Genomic DNA, 23,631 nt, shown 5'->3' on the forward strand with positions numbered 1-23,631 from the left:
TTAGTTGTGGCAGAATAAATATTCACACAGGATAATATAATATAATAATATTGTAAAGATTAGAAAATAAAGAGATTGAGTCTTAATAGCAGTAAAATTCACCCACTTGCACCTTTTATGTAGGAATTACATCTTTCCCATCTTTCTTTCTAAGAACATTAGTAAATAGTATATAGTTTATATATATATATATATATATTACTGGATCTCCATTTAGTTTATTATTCTTGCTACTGCACCTCAGTGTTGCATGTTGCACCTTGCTGATTTGAAGGTCTTTATATTCACGGCTACATCCACCCTGGAGGAGATCAGATTACTTTTCTTAAATCCACTGTAAACATGTTTGTAAAGCCTGCAGCCACAGGATCTGTGGTCTGAATTTACCTTTAAGTTCTTCCTTAAGGCCTTAAAAAATATTAAACAATTATTTTTTTTAATAGAGCATCTTTCCATCCACTTGCTTTTCACTTTCTTGTAGCTTGTGTAAATTCTACCATGTTATTATAATTTGCCTCATAATTACACCTGTTTTATTTTTAGGAGCAAGAGGAGCTTCAGCAGGCCTTTCTGAAGGAGCAGAAATACAACCTGCTGTCAAACAAGTTGTGAACTACATGCAATATTTAAACACTTTTAAATATTTTTGAACCACTTGCATATCATTCAAAGAAATCATGAAGTAAAACTTAAACATGCGGATTTTTTCAATCAAGCGCTCATTTGAAAAATATTTATAACAATCTCACTGCGCCAGACTTTTGCTCCTCTCAAAAGTTGCATTCAAAGCTTATTTCCAAAGGGGAGGCGCGACCAACACCGAGGAGAAAGTAGGAGTTATGAAACGCCCTCTGGAAACAGCTCGGGACAGACTGACTGACACAAGCACAGGAACCCTGGAGGAGAAGGAAAGGATAGCGGTTAGATTTTTTTATTTTTTATTTCCTTCGCTTTGAAAGTGGGACGACTTTTCCAGGCTGGACGCAGACATGCGCTGGAAAAGTGAGGTAAAAGTAGAGTGTCGCATCGGTAAGGAGAAGGAAAACGGATCTCTGGTGTCCAACGACGAGGTGAGTGAAGGGCGGGCGTGTAGCTTGTACACTCGCGATCAGCAGGTTGAGCCGTGAGTCAGTATCAGAGATTAAATATTAGTCGAAATTGCTTTGCCAATTAAATGAGAGTGGGCTTCGGTCTGTCATTAAAGCCGGCCTTCACACGCTGCGGCTCAGTATTTTTACAATTTGAAGAAATGTCAAAGAAAATGAGCCCTCCCTGAATTCTGCAATTAAAACTCAAGTAGTTAATGAGACCTCTTCACCTTTTGGTTGCCCGGGGTAGACGTTTGTGGCGAACTTAGCCTTTTTAATTGCTGTTATTAAATAAATCAATCCCCTTTTCCTTCAGACCTCGCGCTGCTTTTCTGATTGACGCGTGAAATTGGCGTGTTGGTTGGTTTAACCGCAGCTCGCGCACGCGCGCGCGCCCGCCCGCGAGCAGCGGCTGAATCACAAATTCAGAGCTCGAGAACATAATGGACACGGGATGAGTATTAGTTCAAGTGTTGTCTGTTTTTGTAAGTAATGACTATCCTTCTCTTCTTTAAATGTCATTTTGGTTTAATCGCCGGCGTTGTCATGGTGAAAAGTGAAAGGCATGATATTTATGGGAAGGAGCAGGGGGCATTTAAGGCAGCTGCGACAGTCTGACAAACCAGCATCCTCTTCTCGCCGTAGCTTCTCGTCATGTGTGAAGATTGCAAAGGAGACGAAGAGCTGCTGGGCAAATGCACTGAAGACAGGAGAGACATAATGGTAGGCGGGAAGGAAACGGTGCAGCCACAATTTGGTTTATTCTCAAAAACGAGCACGTTGTTTTTAATTTTTAAAGTTGTTTTATTTATTATATTTTGTTTTTTGTGTCTGTGGACAGACAAAATGACAACTTTTAGTGAAAGATGACATGTATTTCTCATGGATTTGTCACTAATTGGCTTCTAAAAGGAATAAAAACGCAAGGCACTTTATTCTTTATTCAGACTTTTCTATCTTTTTGACTTTTTCTTTTTGGATTTGGACTTTAAAGCTTTTTGTTCTCGCGTTGGTCAAACTGTGACCCTTATGGCTTTACCTATTTTATTCTGTAGTGTGATTTAGCTATTTTGAGCTTCTTAACTTTGCTTTCAGTGTTTTTCTTTATGTTTTTTCCTTTTACTTTAATTACTAACTCAGCAGGTGGCCAGGAGACAAGGATAGGCGTGACTGGACCGAGATTTAACAGTTAAAACAAATAAATACAGAAATTCGGGAAAAATGGTAAATTTTTAAGAGACAGTTTCTTGTGGTTGTTTTTCAGACTATCAATCACGTTGTTTATTGGTGGTGACAGTGCGTACCAGCTCATGCTGTACTGCAGGTTAGGAGTGGATGCGTTCCTGTGCGTAATTTTCTAACCGCAGGTCTGATCTCCTCAGGGCGCACCGGTGGAAGTTTTGGATGAAGAAGCGTCGTCCCTGCAGGCGATGTCCTCTGCGCCTCTGTTGGGCAGAACTGTGTGTGCGAGCTGCAACGAGGAAATAGTTGATAAATATCTATTAAAGGTAAATCCTGTCATTTTGTATTTTTATTTTATTTATTTATTTATTTTGCATGCATTGTTTTTCCTGCCTATTTAACACTAGAATACGTTTTTTCTCCCCTCTGCTGTTTGGCTCTAAACTGCTTTTCTTTCCCCTCCTTTCTTCTTTTATTCACCGAGTGACTTTTGCCAAATCATCATATTTTTGCTTTAGGTTAACGACTTGTGCTGGCATGTGCGCTGTCTCTCCTGCAGCGTGTGCCAGACTTCACTTGGCAGCCACACAAGTTGCTACATCAAAGAAAAAGAGGTTTTCTGCAAACTGGATTACTTTCGGTGAGTATATCGCCCTGCTAAAGATGCTTATCAGCGCAGATTCAACGATAACATAAGTTTGGGTCTGTTTTCGTTAAAGGAAATACCCATGAAATCCGATCTGTTAAAAAAAAATACTACAAGTAATGCATTTGAGAAATTAGATATATCGAACACTGAGTCCTGTTTCATTAAGCTTTTATTACTGTGCTTTCATTGTAACAATAATAATAATATACACTGTAGTCGGACCTGAGATTTGTTTCCGATTTTATTCAAATATCATGTATATAAAATTAATAAATGACCAATAAATGCATTATTATTTCTTACATTAATTTCTGTGAGTCGACGAACTTCATAGTGACATAAATAAAAATTAATAAAACGACTTAGAGGATTTTATTCCGTATGTTTGGATAATTGGAACAAATTGTGTGCCAGGTCCAGGGCAAAGGTCCATCTTATATTTCATGTACCGGGGCCTAAATCGACGTCAGGTGGGTTTTTTCACCGTTCCTGTTGTTGTTTAGACTGTGAGGTCATTATTTTGTGCAACTACACGCATAAATAGCAGGAATCATTATAGGAATTTAAACTGTTATTATCCTTTAAATACCATCAGGCTGTCTCCTTTGACCTTCACCTGCAGGAGATACGGCACTTGGTGCGCGTGCTGCGGGCGGAACATCCACTCCACAGACTGGGTCCGCCGGGCGAAGGGCAACGTCTATCACCTGGCCTGCTTCGCCTGTTTCTCCTGCAAGAGGCAGCTGTCCACCGGGGAGGAGTTCGCCCTGGTGGAGGGAAAAGTGCTTTGCAGGGTTCACTACGACTGCATGTTGGACAACCTCAAGCGGGCGGTGGAAAAGGGTGAGGCCGAAGTCTCACCCCACCAAAATGACCGCGAATAATTTGCTCTCTCTGTTTTTGAAATATCGGTTTGAAATTTATGAATCATCAATGAAGCCACCGGAAACGGTATCATGTCTCATTTTAACATATTAATATATTTGGCTGCAGGAAACAGCGTTAACATGGAAGGAGCTGTGCCCACCGAACAGGAGATCAACCAGCCCAAACCCTCCAAGAGAGCTCGGACCAGCTTCACTGCTGACCAGCTGCAGGTTCAACTCCTCCTCCTCCTCTTCTTCATTCATCACATAAGAAAAAACAAAGACAAAATAAGTAGATTGTGTTTAGGTAAAAAATTAATTAATGTATAAAAAAGAAAACAAACAAACGCTGAATTTCTGGCCCTTAAATGATTTTTTTGGAATTCTTTCAAAAATTATTTTTCCTTTTTTTTTTTTTTTTTACATAGTATACATATACTTTTTAAATTGTGGAAATTCACTTCTATGTGTCAAAAAATAAAAATATCAAAGGATTCAAGAGGAAAAAATGTCCTGACGTTATTTTCACAGGTGGATAAGATGCGTCATTGTGTCTGACATCAGAGATGACATGATACAAGATATTTAATACATTTAGTCTGAATGACACAGAGGACAGAATTACTAGAGAAGAAGAAAAAAAAAGAAATCTGTTTTTTAAATTGGACAATGTGCAGTTTGTCTGATCTTCGCAATAATAATATTTATAATGCACATTATTTCAGCAATTCCCACTGTAGTTTTGTTATTGAATTAAAATGTAATAAATGGTTTAGATTTATGCAGAATATCCCAAAATGCTTATATGTTCCATGATTTTATTAGAATTATCCGTCTGTGTGAATTAAACCCTCTCTGGCAGACTTTAAAAGGCAGCTCTCAGATCTCCTCACAGTTACTCATGTTCAGATGAATCATGGATTTCCTTCCCACGGGACCACATAGTAAACCTTTGTGTTACTTTGTGCACATGCAGGTGATGCAGGCTCAGTTTGCTCAGGACAACAACCCAGACGCCCAAACACTGCAGAAACTAGCAGAGCAGACAGGCCTCAGTCGAAGAGTCATTCAGGTCAGTAAAGATCGGTGCATGAAGACAAAACGGATGATGGATATATCATCTGTTATGACATTTGTTCTTATTGGATTTCAATATATATCATGTGGTGTGTATAATGTATATTGTGTGTAATTACTGCACTATCCGGACGACGTATGTTCCCAAACAAACTCCTAAATAACCAAACAGTTCAGCCTGTAAAGACAAAAATGCTTTCTGAAGCTTTAACTGAAGCCTGAGATACTTTAAGCAGATTTGTAATGGAGCTTCTAGAGTTTAACCCTTTTTAGATAAGACACCTTTATCTGTTCTGACTGTTGCTGACTGTCCAAAAACTACAAGACAGTGACAGTGGCTTTACTCACAGGACAAAAGATGACTCCTTGACTGTAACTCTGTAAAAAATCATCTGTTTTGGCTGACGAAACATGAGCTAAAACAGTGACGTGCTTCTATCTTGGACTTTCAAATGCAGTCCTGCTAAAGGCGCTTGTCCTGTTAACTCAGGTCTGGTTCCAGAACTGTCGAGCACGCCACAAGAAGCACGTGAGCCCCAACCACACCTCCAGCACCCCCATGACCTCACTGCAGCCCAGCCACCTGTCCCAGCCCACCCCGACCCCCGAGGAGCTGCAATACACCGCCTACGGAGGTCCAGAGGGGTCGATGCTCTCAGCACTCCACTCCTTCATAGACAGTGAGCACGAGACTTTTTATACATTTCCATGACTGTAATTAAATTAAATAGAATTTTTTATTCTCTTATTTCTAAACAATATATATTTATTTTATTTTAATTGCCCCCATTGAACATTTGCATTTAGGATAAATGGACAAATATCTTAAATTCCAAACACAATTATTCTGAAATAAAGATGATTTTAAATCCAGGAACTTTAAATATTACAACCAGCATTTTATTCCATCTCCTGCTTTACTTTGACCCAGAAAACTAGACAATCAGTAGAAACGACTAGAATAAATCCAGACGAAGAAAGAAAAACTTTATCCTGCTTAAGATTTTGTCTCAGTAAAATAACATCAAAGTTAGGGGAGTGGTAGATGACGTCACTAGACTATAGGATGACAAATGAAATGACGCAGGTAATAAAAAATGATCTGGCAGCCACGCTGCACACGATGAGATTGGGAAGTTTTGTCGTCAGATAGCAGATAATCAACCTTATGTTTTTTGTTGTTGTTGCCTTTGGTGTAGCATTTCACCCTCCCTGTTTGATAGTAGGAGGAGACACAAACCCAGCCAGGGAGGGGTGTGTGTGTGTGTGTGTAGGAGGGGGGGTTAGGGTCCCAGATCTGGATAAGTGGGAGCGTTGCATCCAGAAGGGCATTTGGCATAAAATCTGTGACAAAGCAAATGTGCAGCTCCGTCCGCTGTGATGAGAAAATCAGGGAGCAGCTGTTCGAACCCTTGTGGAGATGTAATATTTGACCCTGTCAGGAGCGCAACGAGGAAACATCCAATCAAATCACAATGCAAATACATAACTGTGCTGTCGTCTGTTACATATTTGAATACAATTTGTGGAAAACTGACCTGGATCAATATTGTCACTCTGCTCTGTGTCTGCAGTACACTCGCCTCCATCCTTGTTTCAACCGCTGCTGCCAGCCCACGCCATGACCTCGCTGCCTGTGTCTAACGCCTGAGCTGCCCTCTCTCTCCCTTACACTCACACACAGCTGACCAATGTTTTTCCATTATTAGCAGCAGTATCTGATACGTGTGGTAAATATAATTTAAAGTTTTTGTGAACCATAAAATCTGCCGTAATATTGTTTGTTAAGCAAATTCTGGATCATTATAATTTACAGCCCTAAATGTACTGATGTATCATGGCAACGCTTCGGTGCACGTCACACACGACGTCATATATTTATATTTGTTTGTTGTCTGTTTGTTGGTGACAAAGTCTGATTGTGCTACTCTTAGTGAAAGCCACCAGCCCCACAAAAGTCGACTCCACATGAAGATGAACTGAATAGCAGTGTTGCAATTTAATTTATTGTATGTGTCGTCTCTTTTGAGAATAAATGTCTAATTTCACAAACCCGGGAGGAGTCATTGAAAAGCTTTGACATACGAGAGCTGAGGCCGTGCTGCGTTCACGGCTCGGCATGTTTACAAATTAGGAAATAGAAAAAACGATTTATTGATGAAAGCAAACATTATTAAAACACAACAATATCTGTATGTCAAACTTACACACAGGCAACATGTGTTGATTAGACACAAACACCTGAAACTTTTAATTGCAGACATACAGACAGAACTGAAGTGTTTCTGTTTACGACAGGTTTGAGCATCTTCAGAGTTTGACTTTTAAGAGCTTGTGGTTAGAAAACTGTCTCGCGTTATACCGAGAGCGACGTTTAACTTGTGTCTACTTGCTGACTGTGGTTGACCAAAAGAATCCAATTTCCAGACACAGGAGGGAGGAGAAGGCATATAAAAACACTTTTACGTCACTTATCAGATCTTACGAAGTCACACTACCTGGAGTGAAACTGAACCTGAGTTACATACACAAAGAGATATCGAACTCCGATGGGAGTACGGTAGTTATTTTGTGTGGAGAAAAGAAAGAAGAAGAAAAAGACCAAAGAAAACAACCTGCTGCATGCGTAATACGCCCCACTGTGCTCTACATGCATCATTTCTCTTCTTTCTTTCAGATACACAAGGAGTTGTTTTTCTTTTTTCCTTTTTTTTTTTTAATGTTACATGTCCCAGCGTGCTCAGCTCAAACAGGGGCGGGAGGTGTGTGAGGCAGCCTGGCAGTGTTGTCACTCAGAGGCACCATGAGGGCAGGTTCTCAGCTTTGACAAGCACGCCGCAGAGACACAAACATGAGTCACGTCTGAAAGATCTAAAGAACATCTTTCTAAGCGGTGCGTGAATCTACTCTGAAAAAAGCACAACCTAGTAAAAGGTTGATGGCAGTAAAACACAAGGTGTGAGGGAGGTGGCGTACACCCTGGGCAGGTCGCCAGTCCATCACAGGGCTGACACACAGAGCCGCTCTCGCCAACGTCGATGCCTGAGGGAAATTTGAAACCACAAACTGATCTCCCAAAATCCTCTAAATCTTTTTCTTCCCAGACAGGAATCAGCTTCATCTGTGGCTCACCAACTTAATAAATCCATCCAACGGCAGCTTTGACACGAGCGACTCACTAGTGTTACAAACAACCATGCAAGAACAGGACACATAGTAGCAAAAACACTTAACACTGTTACTCCAATAACAAACTTTGTTATTGTTTAAGGTTATTAATACAAGACTCAAATATTCTTAGTGTGAACTTAAAAGACTTATTAAAACCAATCCAGCATCTTTAAAGCAGCTCCTCTACTGTTGGTTTGGTTCTGCCCCACAGTCGTGTTACATGCACACGTTTGTCACATAATGGGACCTAATTATATGTTTCTTAAACTTATCAAAGATAAAAATGGTCAGTAGAGAAGCAGGGGTTGTGTGAGGCATCATTACCGACAAAAGCCATCATATATTAAAAAATACATATCGATACTGTTTCAATAATACACATATGATTATATCACAAATAATCCAGCAATGAGTTAAAACTCGGACATTAAGCCTTGTGGATTTGCTGTTGTATTTTCACTATCAATTAATTTATATTTCCATTTGCACAGTTGTGGGTACAGGCTCTCTTTCCACCTCCTGGACTGGTGGTTAGTGTCATAAAAATAGGAACAAAACACACAAAAACCACAATATTAAAGACGACTTAAACTGACAGCATTATTTGCTTTTCAATGGTCTGTACAGAGATGATGATTTTTATCTTTATTTGGATTAGTCTGACCACGATAACCATGCAGTGAAAACACGATACCATGACAGCCCTAACTGTAGGCGTGGTTACAGGAAGCGTCCAAGGGCACTCGGATTATTTTGGAAATCCACAATCACTTAAGGCCGTCGGTGACGTCTATTCAAAGTGACCGCCGTCATCGTCCTGTGATGGAAGCCTTTAAATCCAGTAAGAATGGACTCTAACATTAATGAGGTAACTTTCAAAGATGATCACTTTAACACTTTTATACCTGTCACTGGTTTCAGTGCATTGTCACTGATACACAAGCTCTCATCAAAACACATGCAGAATTCGGAGGTTCTGCATTTTCTGCTGCACACAAACACATAATGTCATTCTGCTTCCCCCACAGCTAATAAACCAGACCTGTTAGACATCTCTTGCTGTTAAATATCCCTTTAAGAATGTTGATAAAGATGTCCAAAGCACGTATACTTCAATATTCAGAAACTCAAAGCAAAACACACTTGAGACTGAAGTAATCTGAACTGCTGTGCCATCATGTACTTGGCAATTAAACATAAAAACAGTGAGCAATGAGTGGTGAATATTTTTCTCAATGTGAGGAACTCAGGTACAGTGTACAGGTCATCTGGTAACGACTGGCACCACCAAGTGGTGAAAATTGGCAACTACATGAACCCAAAGCTGAGACACACACAAAACAAATCTGTTGCATTGTGTAGTATGTGGCAGCAAAATGTACACAAATACACACATTTCCTTTACATAGACACATATAAAAATATTCATAACTATCATCGAGTCCATAAATTACTATGTGTGGGTGAATCTAATTATTCATGTTGCTTAGCTACAAGTTGTCTCTTATAGTGTACAGCTTCAACTTGTGTACACTTCCATTAAATATGGCAAAGTGTTTATTCCCATATGCCACGTGGGCTTGTACCATGCTTTGGTGTTAACCTTTATTCTTTCTCCTTCCTGCTACTTCCTTCTGTTCTTCTTGTGGAGGATCTTCCTCAGTGTTTTGCTCATGCGGTAGGGCCGGGCTGGAGCGCCGTCGTTCACCTCCAGGTCCCACACTACGAGGCAGCAGCAGCATGTTAAAAACCAATGGCGAGAGAATCATGCAGCACATCAAAATTTAACCTGTGATCACCTCGATTGTAAAAAATGAACGCCTCTGGAAATGCACGGGTCAGTAGTTCAACCATTTATGTTTATTCGAAAACAAAGATTCACATTTTCATTGGATTCATTGATAAAAAAATTCTCCTATACAAAAAGAACACTGAATAACCTCCAGACAGATGTGTGTATTATACTTAGTATTAAAACAGCACAACATCTGAACCATCCAATAAAAAAATTTACCAAAAATGGCTTTGACATCCTTTTATAAACTGTATCGCAAAGGTTCCTGGTGTTAGGTCTAAAACAGAATAAGAGGAACATTTTTTTTTTTTTTTTTTTTCACATCTAGGCACATAAACTAGTGGCTGCATTCAAAAGTTTCCTGAAAACGCTCAGGCTCGGTTCACATCTTTTTTCTTTAAGCATAAACCATTAAATGTCTTTTGAAGTCTTGACCTCCAACAAAGCCTCTGTCTGGTTTACAGTACATCTATGAGCATAATGAAAACTTTAATGTGACGCTGATTTAACATGAGAGAAACCTGTTTTGCTAAGTGCAGAGTTCACACCATTTTTGGATCTGTGTGCTTGTGTTAGTATAAATATAGTGGTTATAAAACCAATGGTAAACACCAACAGCCAGCAAAGTAATCATGCTACACAGAAGAAAGAAATCACATGGTTCGTTTCCTGTATGTGAAAGTGCATACAAAACATGATTTTACATTAGAAGACCAAAGTGCGACAAGAGGGTGCCCCATAAGTCCACCACTTTTTCCGTGGTGATGCCTTATGTCAAAGTGGCATCTGTACATTGTTTACGGTCCTCGTGTTTGTTTGGGTTAAAAAAAAAGAAAGAAAAGCTTGTCTCGTTTTTAGTTTTCAGCCTGTGCATCCATCCTGCGAGTTGACGTGTACCCTCTCGGTAAGGCAGAGGTCAGCAGAGAATACAGACGAGAAAATGACAAAGAAACACAAAAGTGTAGCAGAAAAAAGGCAAGTATCTGAGTTGGCTCGAGAGAGGAAGTGAACAGTTATCTTAGTCCCCTATGCCTTTTCTGCGAGGACCCGAAGTAACAGCATGTCCTTTCATGCACAGGTCATCCCTGACAGGCTGGGCGGGGTGCATCCAGTTTCAATGTTTAGCCCTACAGTACTTGCTCTCGAGCGTCCAGACCCCCACGCACACGTCAGATATGGAGAAGCGAGTCAGAGAGCCAAGAGTTTAGTAAAATGCATCACTCAGGAAGCAGCGCAAGTTTTGGCACCCTCCTCTCCTTTGCGCAGGATCTTGTGCAGGCCAGGAGACATGTAGTAGGGCCTGGAGGAAGAACCATCATTCCTCTCCAGGTCTTCACCTGAGGCCAGGTCCCCGCAAAGGAACAGGAGGAGCAGGACGAGCAAACAGCACACAGAGCGGCAGCCACAAAGAGAAAGGAAAGCAGAGACTCAGCAGAGATGATAAACAAGAAGATATGCAAGACAGCGATTATTTCAAGTTATTAAAAGGAAGAAAGAGTCACACAAAGCTGCTGACATTCGATTTTTAACCACAGCAGAAGTGCTTCTGCACCGTAACTAAACATGAAACAGCATACTCACAAAAGCACAGGAACAATGTGTCCACACACATAGCATAGACGTTAAAAAAGCCATGTGCGATCATGTAGGATCCAAATATCACCGTCTGAAAGAGTTAACAGGTGAAAGTCTTACACTTTTAACTGTAGTCTTGTGTTCCAGCTTTATTGTGCACACTGCATTGCAACAAACGGCAAAAACATTATGAAGAATATAAATCGCTGAGTCATAAATCCTGGAGCAAATTAATTAGCTTGTGCAGCACTGTAAAAACTGCAACTGTGTAAAGCTGTGAAGCTTTCCAGAACAACTCTGAATAAATATGTAATTACCAAGAGTTAAATATTTATTATTGAATATTTGCCAAAATAATGGTTCGACTATATTTAAACAAAACACAAGTAGAGGAGCGCTGCTTAGAAGCACTGGTTGAGTCTGAACATAAGAAGTGATTTTTCCACCGTACCAAGGAAACAAAGTACAACAAAGAATATAGATTGCATCATTTTTTTGTGCTCTGTGTAAAAGACCAAGTCAGAATAAATATATGTTTCGTGACTGTGCCTCTGTAAAGAGAATTTTAAATCAAATAATCACGATGTGACTAAAGTCCAGACTTTCAGCTTTAACATTATTTTTATAGTAGTCACTCATTTTCACTTTAAACTAGACAAACTAACATAACTTAATAATAGGGGTGCAACGATACACAAAATTCACGGTTCGATATTTTTTTGATACAAAAAAATGTTCATGCCTTTTTAATTTGTCATTCATTAAAATTATAAATATATATTTTAACTCAAACGTACAGTTTTTAAATTTAATGTTGCTGAAACAACAAAGGGATAAAATAATAAATTATCTGATGGAGAAATCACTCATCTTTGGAAAAGAGAGTTTATTACAGAGAAATGGCTCTTTCCAAAATAAAAGCTATACTATACGCTTCTTCTGGGCTATATTCTCAGCAGCATATTAAACATATCAGGTCCCCATAAGGAGAATCCTGTGCTAACGGCTGTCTAAATGACTCGGGTAAAGTTTGTAGCATGCTGCTTGTTGTTTTTGTCTGCTTCCACTTGTCTTTGCACGAGGATGATGTCGGAGTAAATGTGCAGTCATATTCGTTGTGTTCCCACTAGTGCTGTCAGCGTTAATCTGAAATGACGTTAACGCCACAACAAGGCAAATCTCCGTTAAAGAGCTACCACGGATCACCCCGTGCATGGGGCTGGACGGCCAACACATTAACGAGCTAACTGTGCTAACGCACTAGTTCCCACCCATGTAATTGAGCATTGCGTGGCACATCCAACATACTGTTTTACTTCAGTCCATGACGCGCTTACCTTCAGGGTCATACATCACGTGAAAACCAAAATAGTTCCAAAGGCCAGATCTGAATGAGGGTGGGGGAGGTTCAATTTGCCATGTTGCAACGAGCTTAGCTTCTGTCTTGCTAGCTTGCGCTGTGCTCAGTGGATCTGCGCTAGACAGTGCAACCTAGGCGGAGTAGTCGAGCGCAGATCCACTGAGCGCTCAACACAGACAGCATCGTCAGAAGAAAAATTGATCAAATAAATTAAAAATTTTGTATTGTTCGATACATATGCGTACCGAACATGGGTCATTCTTACTATTCGGTGCCATTTGAGTCCTAATGACATAATATGGTATATTTAGTGTAAAACTTGTCTAATGCTTATTTCTAAACCATTTTCTCGTATGTTTAACCCCCCTCTACCATAAAACACATTGATATATACACAGGATAAATACATTAAAAGTAAATTACTTTTATTTTAGCACAAGTCACTAAAGTACTATGTCCCCAGTCATGCTTGCTCGACTTCAGTTACAAATATAACTTAAAAAAAAAAAATCTAGATTTTTCATCATTTCTGGATTGGCTTATTTCTAATGTTCCTCATCAAATGTTCTTTTTTATTATTAATGCATGTTTAATACTTAAAATCTTTAAAAAATGTTGTGTCCCTGAATCAACTGTCACCCCTGTTACTCTGATAAGAATTCCATAGAACACATCACCTGATTATTCTTTTAGTCACATGACACTCCCGGATGTAACATATTTTGGAGGGAAAACTTTCAAGAAGAAGACGAGTAAGTACCACTCTTTAATCAACCCTTTTTTCAATGTTTTAGCAAGATTTTGTAATGTGGCAAAGCATAACACGTCCAACCTGTTACGCTTATTAATAGTGGAAACAATTTTTTTTTTGTAATTTTTATAATATGGCTAATAAACATGTTAAAAATGGTTCTTAGTGGTCACCATGTACTAGCTTGTTGTTCATCATACTAGTAGTAATGGCTAAGTTTAGCATAAAATCTCCCCCCTGTTACCGTCACCCCTGTTATTGCTATGCACTGTAACAGGGGGGACACATGGTAACAGGGGGGACGTAAGATGATAGAAGTTTAGTGTTTAGAGTTATTTATACAAGTGTGTATTGGTAATTATTATTAACCTGTATATATATACTTTTAGAAGATTTTGAATAGTATACATTTTTCAGGGAATGGCACCAATGTCTGCTGCGGAGAAGCAGCGGCGCTACCGAGCACGTCGTGATGCTGACCCTGAGAGAAGACAGATATATCTCAATAAAGAGAAAGAGAAGTGGAGAAAGGACAGAGAGGAAGGGAAAAAAAAGAAAGTGGCAGATCTCAGTGAACGACAGAAGAGAGCACAGAGAAAGCAGTGGCGAGAAAGGAAAAGAAAGCAGAGGGCTAGTGCCAAAGGCAGGACAGAATTTGAGGCTATGAATACTCCTCCCCTAAGTCCAGAATATTCCCTAGAGCCAGAAAATGCCCCGCAACCAGGACCCTCAAGGTTAGAAGAAGATGATGTTGAGAGGAAAGTAAAAGAAATTATTGATGGACCGACACTTGTGCCTGTCAAAGGAACCATGAAAATCCACCAAGTACTCAGTTTCTCTCCAGGAACAATAAAATACAGGGACATAACCTGCCTTTGCCAGGCAGACAAAGGTGTACTGGACTGTGAATGCTATGGCCTGAAGGAGATAAGCCTTAGTCAAGAGGCAAGTCCACATTGCACTGAGGGACCAACCCGGCCTGAGAACATCACAAAAGATCATATTGGTCAGTGGTGCATTATCAACTACGATGGTGAACCCTACCCAGGAATCATTCTGGAGGTTGAAGAGGATGTTAAAGTGAAATGCATGCACAAGAACGGGACCAACAAGTTCCACTGGCCAAGTCCACGTGAGGACATAACCTGGTATAGGGATGACCAGGTTGTGTGTCTGATGAAAGAACCAACATTAATAAGAACATTAATTAATAAATTTTAAAAATTATAAATTAAGAACATTAATAAATTAATAAGAGGTCAGTTCAGCTGGAGAGGAAAGTGTGGGATTTCCTTGAAAAAAACTGGAGTTGCTGGTCTGTTGCATAGGTAAAATGTGTGAGAAAAATGTTCATTATGTTGGGTGTACAGTGAAAATTTGCTTGTTTAATGTGGACATGTATCTACCTGTGTTGGTTGGACGGGCATGGTGAAGGTGTTCAAAGTTTCTTTAAGGTGGTATTTTTTGTCACTGATGTTATGTCCACCCTGTTACCTCCTGTCCACCCTGTTTCTCCTCTGTCCACCCTGTTACCTGTGTGTTTCTTTTGTTAATTAAATCAAATCAACAAACATAATGCATGTCTCTTTGGTTATTGGGAGGGAATGAATCAGCAAAATTAAGTTACTTAAAAATGGAGCCAATTTTTTTTTTTATATTCCCTTTGAATCTAAAAACAATCTTTTGAAATTACACTGTGTCTTAAAACTGAACCTGTCTTCTTTCAATATAATGCTTGTTTAAAATACTTCCTTGAAATTTCCTTGCAGATTTTAAAAAGGGACATTGTAGCTTTTAGAAAATGTAAATATTACTATAACTGTGTATTCAAAACAGTTATTAATAGAAAATTGAATGTCCTGTAACAGGGTGGACATTTGGCACGTCATGGGTAAAGACTTTGATTTTAAAAAATATTATAATATAATATCCTTAGCTGGACCAATACATTTTTCTTATAGGTTGAAAATCCCTCTTTTAGATGAAATGTTAAAATAATTCAAAATTTTGTATTTTTTGATGAAGAGTGATCACACTGAAAGGGCACCGAATAGTAGGAATGACCCACATAAAAGCACTGTATCGAACGGTTCAATATCGATATGAGTATCGTTGCACCCCTTTTTAATAACATTGTTGCTGTTTTTTTCAACCATGGAAATAATTCTGCCAGCAGTGAACTCTGATAGATTTATTTGTATATGATCCAGGGTTACTGAGGCCATTAAACTGCCTGCTAGTAAGTAGTTGAATTACTTGTGAGCCTCTGAAAATTGGGTACTATGTACCTAAATAAGATAAAACAAACAACAAACACATTTTTGTTAAACCCCATGAATAAAGGTAAAACTTTACATTTCAATCACATATTGATTGTTTGATTTTTTGACAGAAAAAGTCTGTCATTGTCCAAATACTAACTATATTCATCACAGTATAATCATATTCTCATTGTAGATTTTTAATTCCTTACCAATAGAGGGACCCAAATGTAATTTAGTGATGGCACCTCCTCTTGAAAAAACGGTATTTTACGCGAGAAGAAGAAAAATGCAAGAATGCCTGAAAAAAAAAAAATCTGATTTAGTAACAAGCAAATATATATTTTCTTACATCATTTGAAATAAACAAAAATTGTCAAATCCTCATCGGCTTTAAAGCAGATTAAACACGAGTGGGTGGAACTTGAAACAAGGGTCTCATGATATACTGAAGGTTTACAATAAAGGACCTGCAGATATAAAAAGCTGCTGAAACAAAACAAGTGGTTAGGCCACGCAATAAGTCCTTTCAAACACTGCAAGTATAAATTAGAGTAACTTCTAGAATCAAGGTTTACGTTTAATATATAAGCTCTTATAAAATGAAGTAAAATCAAGGTCCTCCAAATTCATGTCAGCCACCTACTGGGATGTAAGTGTCAACTTATAATGATGCAAATTAAATAAGTAAATAAAGAGCTTATTGCATGCATCCAAATAAAAGATAAACTCACCAACACTTCCTGAAATAAGCAGTTTTCCCAAGAACAGCAGAAAGTCGGTCACCTTGTCCAGGACGGCCACCCTGCCGGGAGGAAGACAACGTGAGTAAATGGACTGGTTCCTATTATAGTGCCTCTCACCTCCAGCTGAGCACCCTCATTCACCCAACATTTACATTCATACTCCAATGGACACATCAGAGAGCAACTTGTATCTTGCCCAAGGATATTTGGCATGCACACGGGAGCAGCCAGGGATCGAACTACCAACCTTCCAATTAGATGACCTGCTCTACCTCCTGAGTTACAGCCAACCTCAAGTTGAGGTAGAAGAGAAACACAAACAGCAGAGATACAAACTCCCGTGCATTACGTCAACTGAAACTGCCCCATTATTTCACAAACATGATGACAGTAAATATACTTCTTTGTTTTTTTGCCCGTATCTGTTACGTTCTGGCATTTTTTATGGTAAAGAAGAAGCTTTACCACCTCAGCAGCATCTGTACTCTGCTGAGGGTTTTTTTTAGCCATGTGGCTCTAAAACATTTAACTGGGACTTACCGAACAACATTCCTCATTAAGAGGAAGAAAGCGTCCTTGGAGGAGGTGCAGAAGTTCTTCCCATATATTGCCATCTGTTGGTGAGAAGCAGTGAGTGCTGGGTTGCGGGTAGTTAAGCACCGAAGCTGGACCAATTAACAGCTGCTAACAGATGTCTGCAATAAATGAGTGTTACTAGAAATTACTCACCATAATGAATGCGTTTCTGTTTAGAAACTTGATAAAATGTTCCAGGCACCAGAAGCAGCATTTGAGGCAGCAGAGCAAGAATCGAGCGCAGGCATTTTGAGAAACTGGATAAAAATCAGGAATATAAATAAATATCATCAACAAAAAGTCATTTGAAACAATCAGTAATAAATTAGTAAGAGGCCTCGAAGGGTTTCCAAGCTTGCCTTTCAGTTTGTGATCCAGGTACTCGAGAACAATTCGGATCATCTGCACCACAGAAAGGATTAGCGACCCAAAGGCCAGAGAACCTGTGTGATAACTGTGCCACAAGAATGGAGAATATTAAATGAAAACATTTTCCTCACGTTCTTACTTTCACGTTTCAGCGTCTTAGTGGATTTGCGCTTGTTTTGGGACTGTACTCACCGTATAGCTCTGCTAAAGGAGGAGTAGAGGGGGCAGGCAGGGATGTCTTTTGGCTTCTTCAGGGCCCAGTAGTAGGAAGCGAAGGCCCCGGCCAGGGTGCACTGGCCCAGGGCGATGGTAAAGTTGACCAGCCAGAGGAACACAAAGAGGTTACACAGATGGAAAACTAAGATGTAGCGATGGTACAGACTCTCCCCACCGTAGAAGGCGAACATACACTGTGACCCGGGGCACACCTTGGTAATGTTGGTCTTACTGAAGGTCTGAAATAAAGCAGCAGATTAGATCTTGATGCGCTGTCAGATAGAAATAACAGGATTCTGTTTGTCACCATAATCAAGATACTTTTCTCTTCTTGTCTTTCCTGCCTCTACCTTGAATATAAATTATTTCCACATGAATAGCTTTAAGGGAATCCTTGAATATTCATCTGTTTACATGCTCAAATTACTTGTTGGCTGATAAATAACATCTGTCAGATAAATGTTTGTTGCTGCCAGCCACTAATTGAACTCGATTTACATCGGAACATCTAATGTATTTACATTAAGACATTTTATTAATTAGACATAAAGCAGCTATTACACCTAATTTGACTAATTACACTTTACTGCTGAGAACGAATCCGATCAAGAGATGTTTTTCATGCCAAGTGATGGAGAAATTACACGGTAACTAAACATTTTCAGTAATAAACTGTAAGGGAGCATAGGGCTAACCTGTGGATTGCATGTGAGGTTTGCATACATGCATTTATCATCAGCAGGTGTGACCTTGTAGACTGCGTTACCCGATGATGCTAAGAAGCTGAGGGTAAACTAGTTAAAGGAAAAATTCAACACTCAAGAATCAGTGAGTTAAAGAACATGTAGTTGGACTTCCTTGACTGCTTCACTTACTTGTTACAGACTCACGGGCCATTTCATTAGGTACACCTGTTCGACTGATTGTTCACACAAATATCTAATCAGCAAATCACAAAGAAGCAACTAAGTGCTGAACATCTCTGGGTGAAAATGCTGATGTCAAAGGTCATAGGAGAAAGGCCAGACTGCTTCGATCTGATAGGAAGGGAAGAGTAACATAAACAACCACAATCATTCTTATCAAGGTACGCAGATCAGCATCTCCGAACGCACAAGATATCGAAACTTGAAACAGACGGCCAAAACAGACGCTACTCCTGTAAGCTAAAAAACACTGATGCAGCATAAGTTCACCAAAATTGGACAACAGAAGATTAAAAAAATGTTCCCTGGTCTGATGAGTTTCAGCTGGGAAAATTGGATGGTACAGTCAGAATTTAGCATAAACAATATGAATGATGGCATGGACGTTCTTGCCTTAATTCACTGGTTCAGGATGGTGATGGTGGTGTAATCGTGTGGAGGATACTTTCGGCTGTTTAGCAACAACCACTTCCATCATCATGTCAAAAAATAATCTCAAATTAGTTTCCTGAACATGACAATGAGTTCAGTATACTCAAACAGCCTCCACGGTTACCAGATCTATCCAACACAGCACCCGTGGGACGTGGTAGAACGGGACCTTTGCATCCTAGACGTGCAGCCGACAAATGCGCAACAACTGTGTAATGCTGTCGGGACAACATGGACCAAAATTAATATTTTCAGCACCTTGTTGATGCCATTAAGAACTGAGGCAGTTATGAAAGTAACAGAGAGTCCAACCTTGTGATAACAAGGTGTACCTAGCAAAGTCACCTGTGAGCATATGCAACAACCAATCCATGCAGAGGTCTGACTTACCTGTGCCTGGTTCTAGAAGACTTTTTCCTCTCCACTGTTGCTGAATGCACGCTCAAAGGGAACTACTAGCTTTCTCTCTAATACTGTAGTCTTTACTTTACTATTTCAAGTGTCCTGAGATAAATTATGCTGTGGCACAACATCAAAAAACCTGAATTTAACCTGTTTAATCTAACAGCTTTACTGATATTACACATTATCCTGTGGATGATTCTAATTAACATGCTGCAATTCGTCTGTAGTAAAAAACAGATTGCTTCAAGGCAGCTCAACTCCTTTAATTCTCTACACGAAACTCTGCTTCAGTTTGTCAGTATTTGGAAGGATACACTGCTGTGACAGCCCAATAAGCGATGCAGATGGCCAGAAGGAAAAAGGTGATGACAGGGTAGAAGAGGGTGGACATGATGTAGCCGATTGCCCTGAAAAACCCCCAAGAAAAACATTAAATTCATGAAAAAGAGCAAAACGCACTGTTTAATTATCAGAAGCAGGATCCATACTCACTTGCTTCCCTCCTTCAGTAATGCAATAGCGATGCGCAGCCTCGACCTCAGAAATATCAGCATTATCACAATGACGGCTTCAGTCACAGAGAGCAAGATCACTGCAAAATAAAGGTCGAGTCAACAGCAGCGTAACAAATATGCTTTTAGATATTCAGAAAGTGCTCGCTCAAAATGAGCACATGAGTCATGGCTAAAAAGCGCTGGTTAGATCACAGCGGCCTTGAATACTAATTTCTGATCAGGTCATCTGTGAGTCCAAGTCAGTTTGTGCCAGATGTAAAGCAGTTCCCTCTGGGTGCTGACAGTGAGTGACCTTGACCTTTGATCATCCAAATCTAATCAGTTCAAACGAGTTCAAATGGACATCTGTGCCAAATTTAAATAAATTCCCACAAGGAGGTCAAGAGACTTCCTTTCCACAAGAACAGGATGTCTGTAAGTACAGAACAACATACCAACCTGACACGACAGCAAAGGTTGGGATTACACGCATAAAAGATTGAAACAGTCCCAGTGCAAGCATCTAAATCAAAAATATTTGCTATAATCACAGTTTTGAAAAGCTCACCAAGACAAACAATGTCACAATTTCTGTTTGGTTTGTGAGGAATTAACAGCAGTAATACATACAACCAGGAAACTGCCGTGCACGTAAAGCAGAAACCAGCGTTACAGTAAGTGCTGCTTTGCTAGTGGATGACAACTTACTGAAGATGAGCCACGTCTGGCTTTGCTGAAGATAAATGCTGAAGTCTGTGTGGAAGCCAAGGTCAGTGATGGTGACATTGGAGCCTGGCTTCCTGCTCAGGTTGCTGTATTCCCAGTAACAGTGCCAAATGCCTGAGAGAGAATGAAAGAGTGAAGATGATCTACTAGCCATGACTGCTCACAGCACATCTGGTGGGAAAGGCTCAGGTAAAAGAATTTCTTTCAACGTCTGTGAAGGTTCTCAGTCATCCAGGTCATCGTAGTCTAAGGAGCTTGGAAAGAAAAGCGTCTGGACCTCTTTAAGTTGCTTGAAAACGTTTCACCTTCAGTTCATTCACTTCATTGTTTTTTACACTTGGACTAAATACACAGCAAGCCACATGACTACAAGTGTTTCTGCATCCTCACCGTATCCCACTGCAACGATGACACCAAAGATGACGAGCCACAGTAGCACACCAGCAGTGTAGCGCAGCAGCAAGATGAAGAGCAGACTGACCACCATGGTTATCACCAGACCTCTGCAACACCACAAACAAAACAAAAAACAATATCAAGTCTTTGAAAACGCTCCGTGTCCACACCAGTGTTTTCAGTCGTTTTCAGAGTTGTGCGTCCACATTGAAGCGGCTGAAAATGCTTACGCTCCAGTCCTACGCATTCAATTCAATTCAATTTTATTTACATAGCAGTCGCCTCAAGGCGCTTTGCGCATGCGTGAAATGCAAGAAGATTCGGATTTCTGTCTGCCGCTTATTTACTTTCGGGCTCTTTGAAATGTCGCGGCAAAATGAGCTGGAGTTGTTGCTGCGAGTAACACAAAAGTACAAAGTTGCAAAAGCGAGTGAGAATTAAAGAATTTGAAGAAAAGCTGGAGCATTTACAAACTGATATTAATCTTTAACAGGGCTGTCAAAACTGAGAGCAAACAAAACAACCACTGCCCTCTGCTATCGTAGTTTAATGGGTCACATGACTGCATCACATGACTAAAATGTGTCATCGTTTTCGAAAAGGCTCCTGGTTCGCTGTCACACTGGGACGGGAAAACGGTGTTTTCAAATGTATCCGCTTTGGAGAGCGTTTTCAAAACGCTGCGTTTGCCTTGAACGAAAACGGCGTCTCAGCGTGGACGGGAGGACAAAACGGGGAGAAAAAGATGCGCTTTCAAACGAAAACGTATTAGTGTGGACGAAGCCTTAGTTAAAAGCATCTCAGAGCCTCGATTTCATCTTTGGTGTCAAGTGTTGTGACTGCAATGTGTTTGTGACGCTGCTGTTTAGAAACTAATCTCAGGCAGTAGTCCTGAAAACAGTCAAACTGCTGTTACAATCAGTGTCTCCAGGACCAACAAGCTCTGAAAACAGGAATAAAACATCCCTGAGTTGTTTGGGTGTTCTGACCAGCATGAAGCATGTTGGTGCATTATGATTTAGCTTTGCTGCCTCTGGCTCTGGACAGTTTCAAGAATTCTCTGTCATATCACAGCAAATCCACCGATCCGGTCAAAAATGTCAGGAAGCTGATGTGAGACTGGTGAACAAATGTGCAAAACACGTATGAGAAATAACCTCTGCTACAGGTGACACAACAAATGTCTGAGGCCTGGATGTACGTCATACAACAGAATATAAGATCTATCAGTTTCTATTTGTTAAAGGATTTATATTATTAAAGTATATCCACCGTTTTTAGTGGATCACAAGTTTGGTTGTTCTAATAACAAACCAAACAACTTCCTCTTTAAACATGACTGCAAATAATAGTTGACACTGGATTGATGGGTTAAAAGATCACAAACAGCAGGAGCATCTTCATCAAAGTAATAATGTGAACACTTTCATAATCTCATCAATGAATCAGAGATTTTTCTCTTCATATGAATTTAATCACTAAAATGAGGAAAGGCCATTCTTACACGAGGATCCAGATCCAGGAGTTTGCATAATCTTCGAAGATCTTCATGCCGACTTCTTTGGCATTCAGCAGACTGGCGATACCTCTGTGGTTCAGTAAAAAGGTGAAATGGAAAAAATAGGAGGAAGAGGAGTAGACAGAAAGTGATTAAACAGCACAGGGATGCACTTTGGTGGATTTAGGCTAATGCCGCTTAGTTCACAAGGATTTCTCAAAAACGTTTTGACAGCCGATTGATCTCTACTGCTTTCATCATGGAACAGAGACAGCTATAGCTCTAAAATGCTTTCGATAATGTCAGTTGTAAGAGCTGCTCAAGTTCCATATCAAAGAGCCACAAAACAAGTAGAGTTACAGAAGCAGTACTGGCAGCTATTACAGCAGGGTGGGAAATAGTATAGAAGTGAATATCATTCAGACGAGCACTTTGTGGTAAAGCAAATAGTAATGGATGTGTTAGATCAGGAGCCACATTTTCATCTCCACAGTAATAACATAAATGCTTCAGATAGTAAACGTCACAGACTCAGTATTATCTTTCTATCTGAAGATGTTCTGGTTTAAAACCCACACAGAGTTTTTGTTGAATATCAGAATTCAAACAGAACAGGAATCAGAAATTTTGCACCGGTAGGTGTGGATGTGAGTTTGTTTCTCGGTGTTAGCGTGTCCAGGGCATACCACACCAGTGTAAGCTGGGATAGACCTCAGGTCCCCGTCACTCTAACTCAGATAAGCACAAAAGAAGATGCCTGTTTATTTCACAGGAAAGCTCGCCTTCTGGGTTCATTAAATAGCTCCACTTGTCATTAAACACTTGGAGAGTATTTAAACTACAAAACTGGCAGCAAAGTCAGAATATGATTACTGAAAAGTTTACTGTAGAAGTGACTCAGGTATATCTTGAAATTGGCGAGACATAGAGGGCAAGATAACATTGCTGTGGGACAAACAGGACGCCAGCATCAATTCTAAATCTTACTGTCTAATTAAGGTCACTGTTCAGTGTCCACACATACAAGAGTTTGGATCGCTCCCAAAATCTGCGCCAGGAGAGCAAAACTAAT

General features: G+C 39.9%; 2 protein-coding genes across 11 annotated transcripts in view; one reads left to right on the top strand and one right to left on the bottom strand.

Annotated features, from left to right (window-relative positions):
• The first annotated feature begins 843 nt into the window (after window positions 1-843).
• Window positions 844-6,914, top strand: LOC113015679 (LIM/homeobox protein Lhx8). 8 transcript variants are annotated; one of them, XM_080297230.1, is made up of 9 exons: window positions 844-1,070; window positions 1,734-1,811; window positions 2,471-2,596; window positions 2,789-2,910; window positions 3,515-3,762; window positions 3,913-4,016; window positions 4,762-4,857; window positions 5,353-5,542; window positions 6,437-6,914. In XM_080297230.1, exons 1-9 carry the CDS (start codon window positions 990-992, stop codon window positions 6,511-6,513), a joined length of 1,122 nt encoding a protein of 373 aa, XP_080153356.1. In that variant the 5' UTR covers window positions 844-989; the 3' UTR covers window positions 6,514-6,914. The 8 variants fall into 8 exon arrangements, with proteins under 8 accessions (XP_080153356.1, XP_026013578.1, XP_080153357.1 ...); XM_026157793.2 differs by having other exon boundaries at window positions 3,542-3,762; XM_080297232.1 differs by lacking the exon at window positions 844-1,070 and adding an exon at window positions 1,513-1,573.
• Window positions 6,915-8,633: 1,719 nt separating this feature from the next.
• slc44a5b (solute carrier family 44 member 5b) overlaps window positions 8,634-23,631 on the bottom strand; it is a 47,345-nt gene continuing 32,347 nt past the window's right edge. For 2 of the 3 annotated variants that reach the window (XM_026157789.2, XM_080297228.1), the window contains 14 exons: window positions 22,566-22,649; window positions 21,056-21,168; window positions 20,648-20,779; window positions 19,938-20,037; window positions 19,760-19,852; window positions 18,378-18,465; window positions 17,659-17,921; window positions 17,457-17,551; window positions 17,251-17,354; window positions 17,062-17,135; window positions 16,510-16,580; window positions 15,988-16,076; window positions 11,410-11,494; window positions 9,872-11,165 (listed from right to left, as the gene is read on the bottom strand). In XM_026157789.2, the coding sequence (XP_026013574.1) occupies window positions 11,050-11,165; window positions 11,410-11,494; window positions 15,988-16,076; window positions 16,510-16,580; window positions 17,062-17,135; window positions 17,251-17,354; window positions 17,457-17,551; window positions 17,659-17,921; window positions 18,378-18,465; window positions 19,760-19,852; window positions 19,938-20,037; window positions 20,648-20,779; window positions 21,056-21,168; window positions 22,566-22,649 (1,507 nt within the window). In that variant the 3' untranslated portion in view covers window positions 9,872-11,049. Of the gene's footprint in view, window positions 9,756-9,871; window positions 11,166-11,409; window positions 11,495-15,987; window positions 16,077-16,509; window positions 16,581-17,061; window positions 17,136-17,250; window positions 17,355-17,456; window positions 17,552-17,658; window positions 17,922-18,377; window positions 18,466-19,759; window positions 19,853-19,937; window positions 20,038-20,647; window positions 20,780-21,055; window positions 21,169-22,565; window positions 22,650-23,631 lie in introns of those variants that run through there. The other variant, XM_080297229.1, reaches the window with a different exon arrangement.

The sequence above is a fragment of the Astatotilapia calliptera genome, chromosome 23 (genome assembly GCF_964374335.1).
Source record: "Astatotilapia calliptera chromosome 23, fAstCal68.1, whole genome shotgun sequence".
Taxonomy (NCBI): Eukaryota; Metazoa; Chordata; class Actinopteri; order Cichliformes; family Cichlidae; genus Astatotilapia; species Astatotilapia calliptera.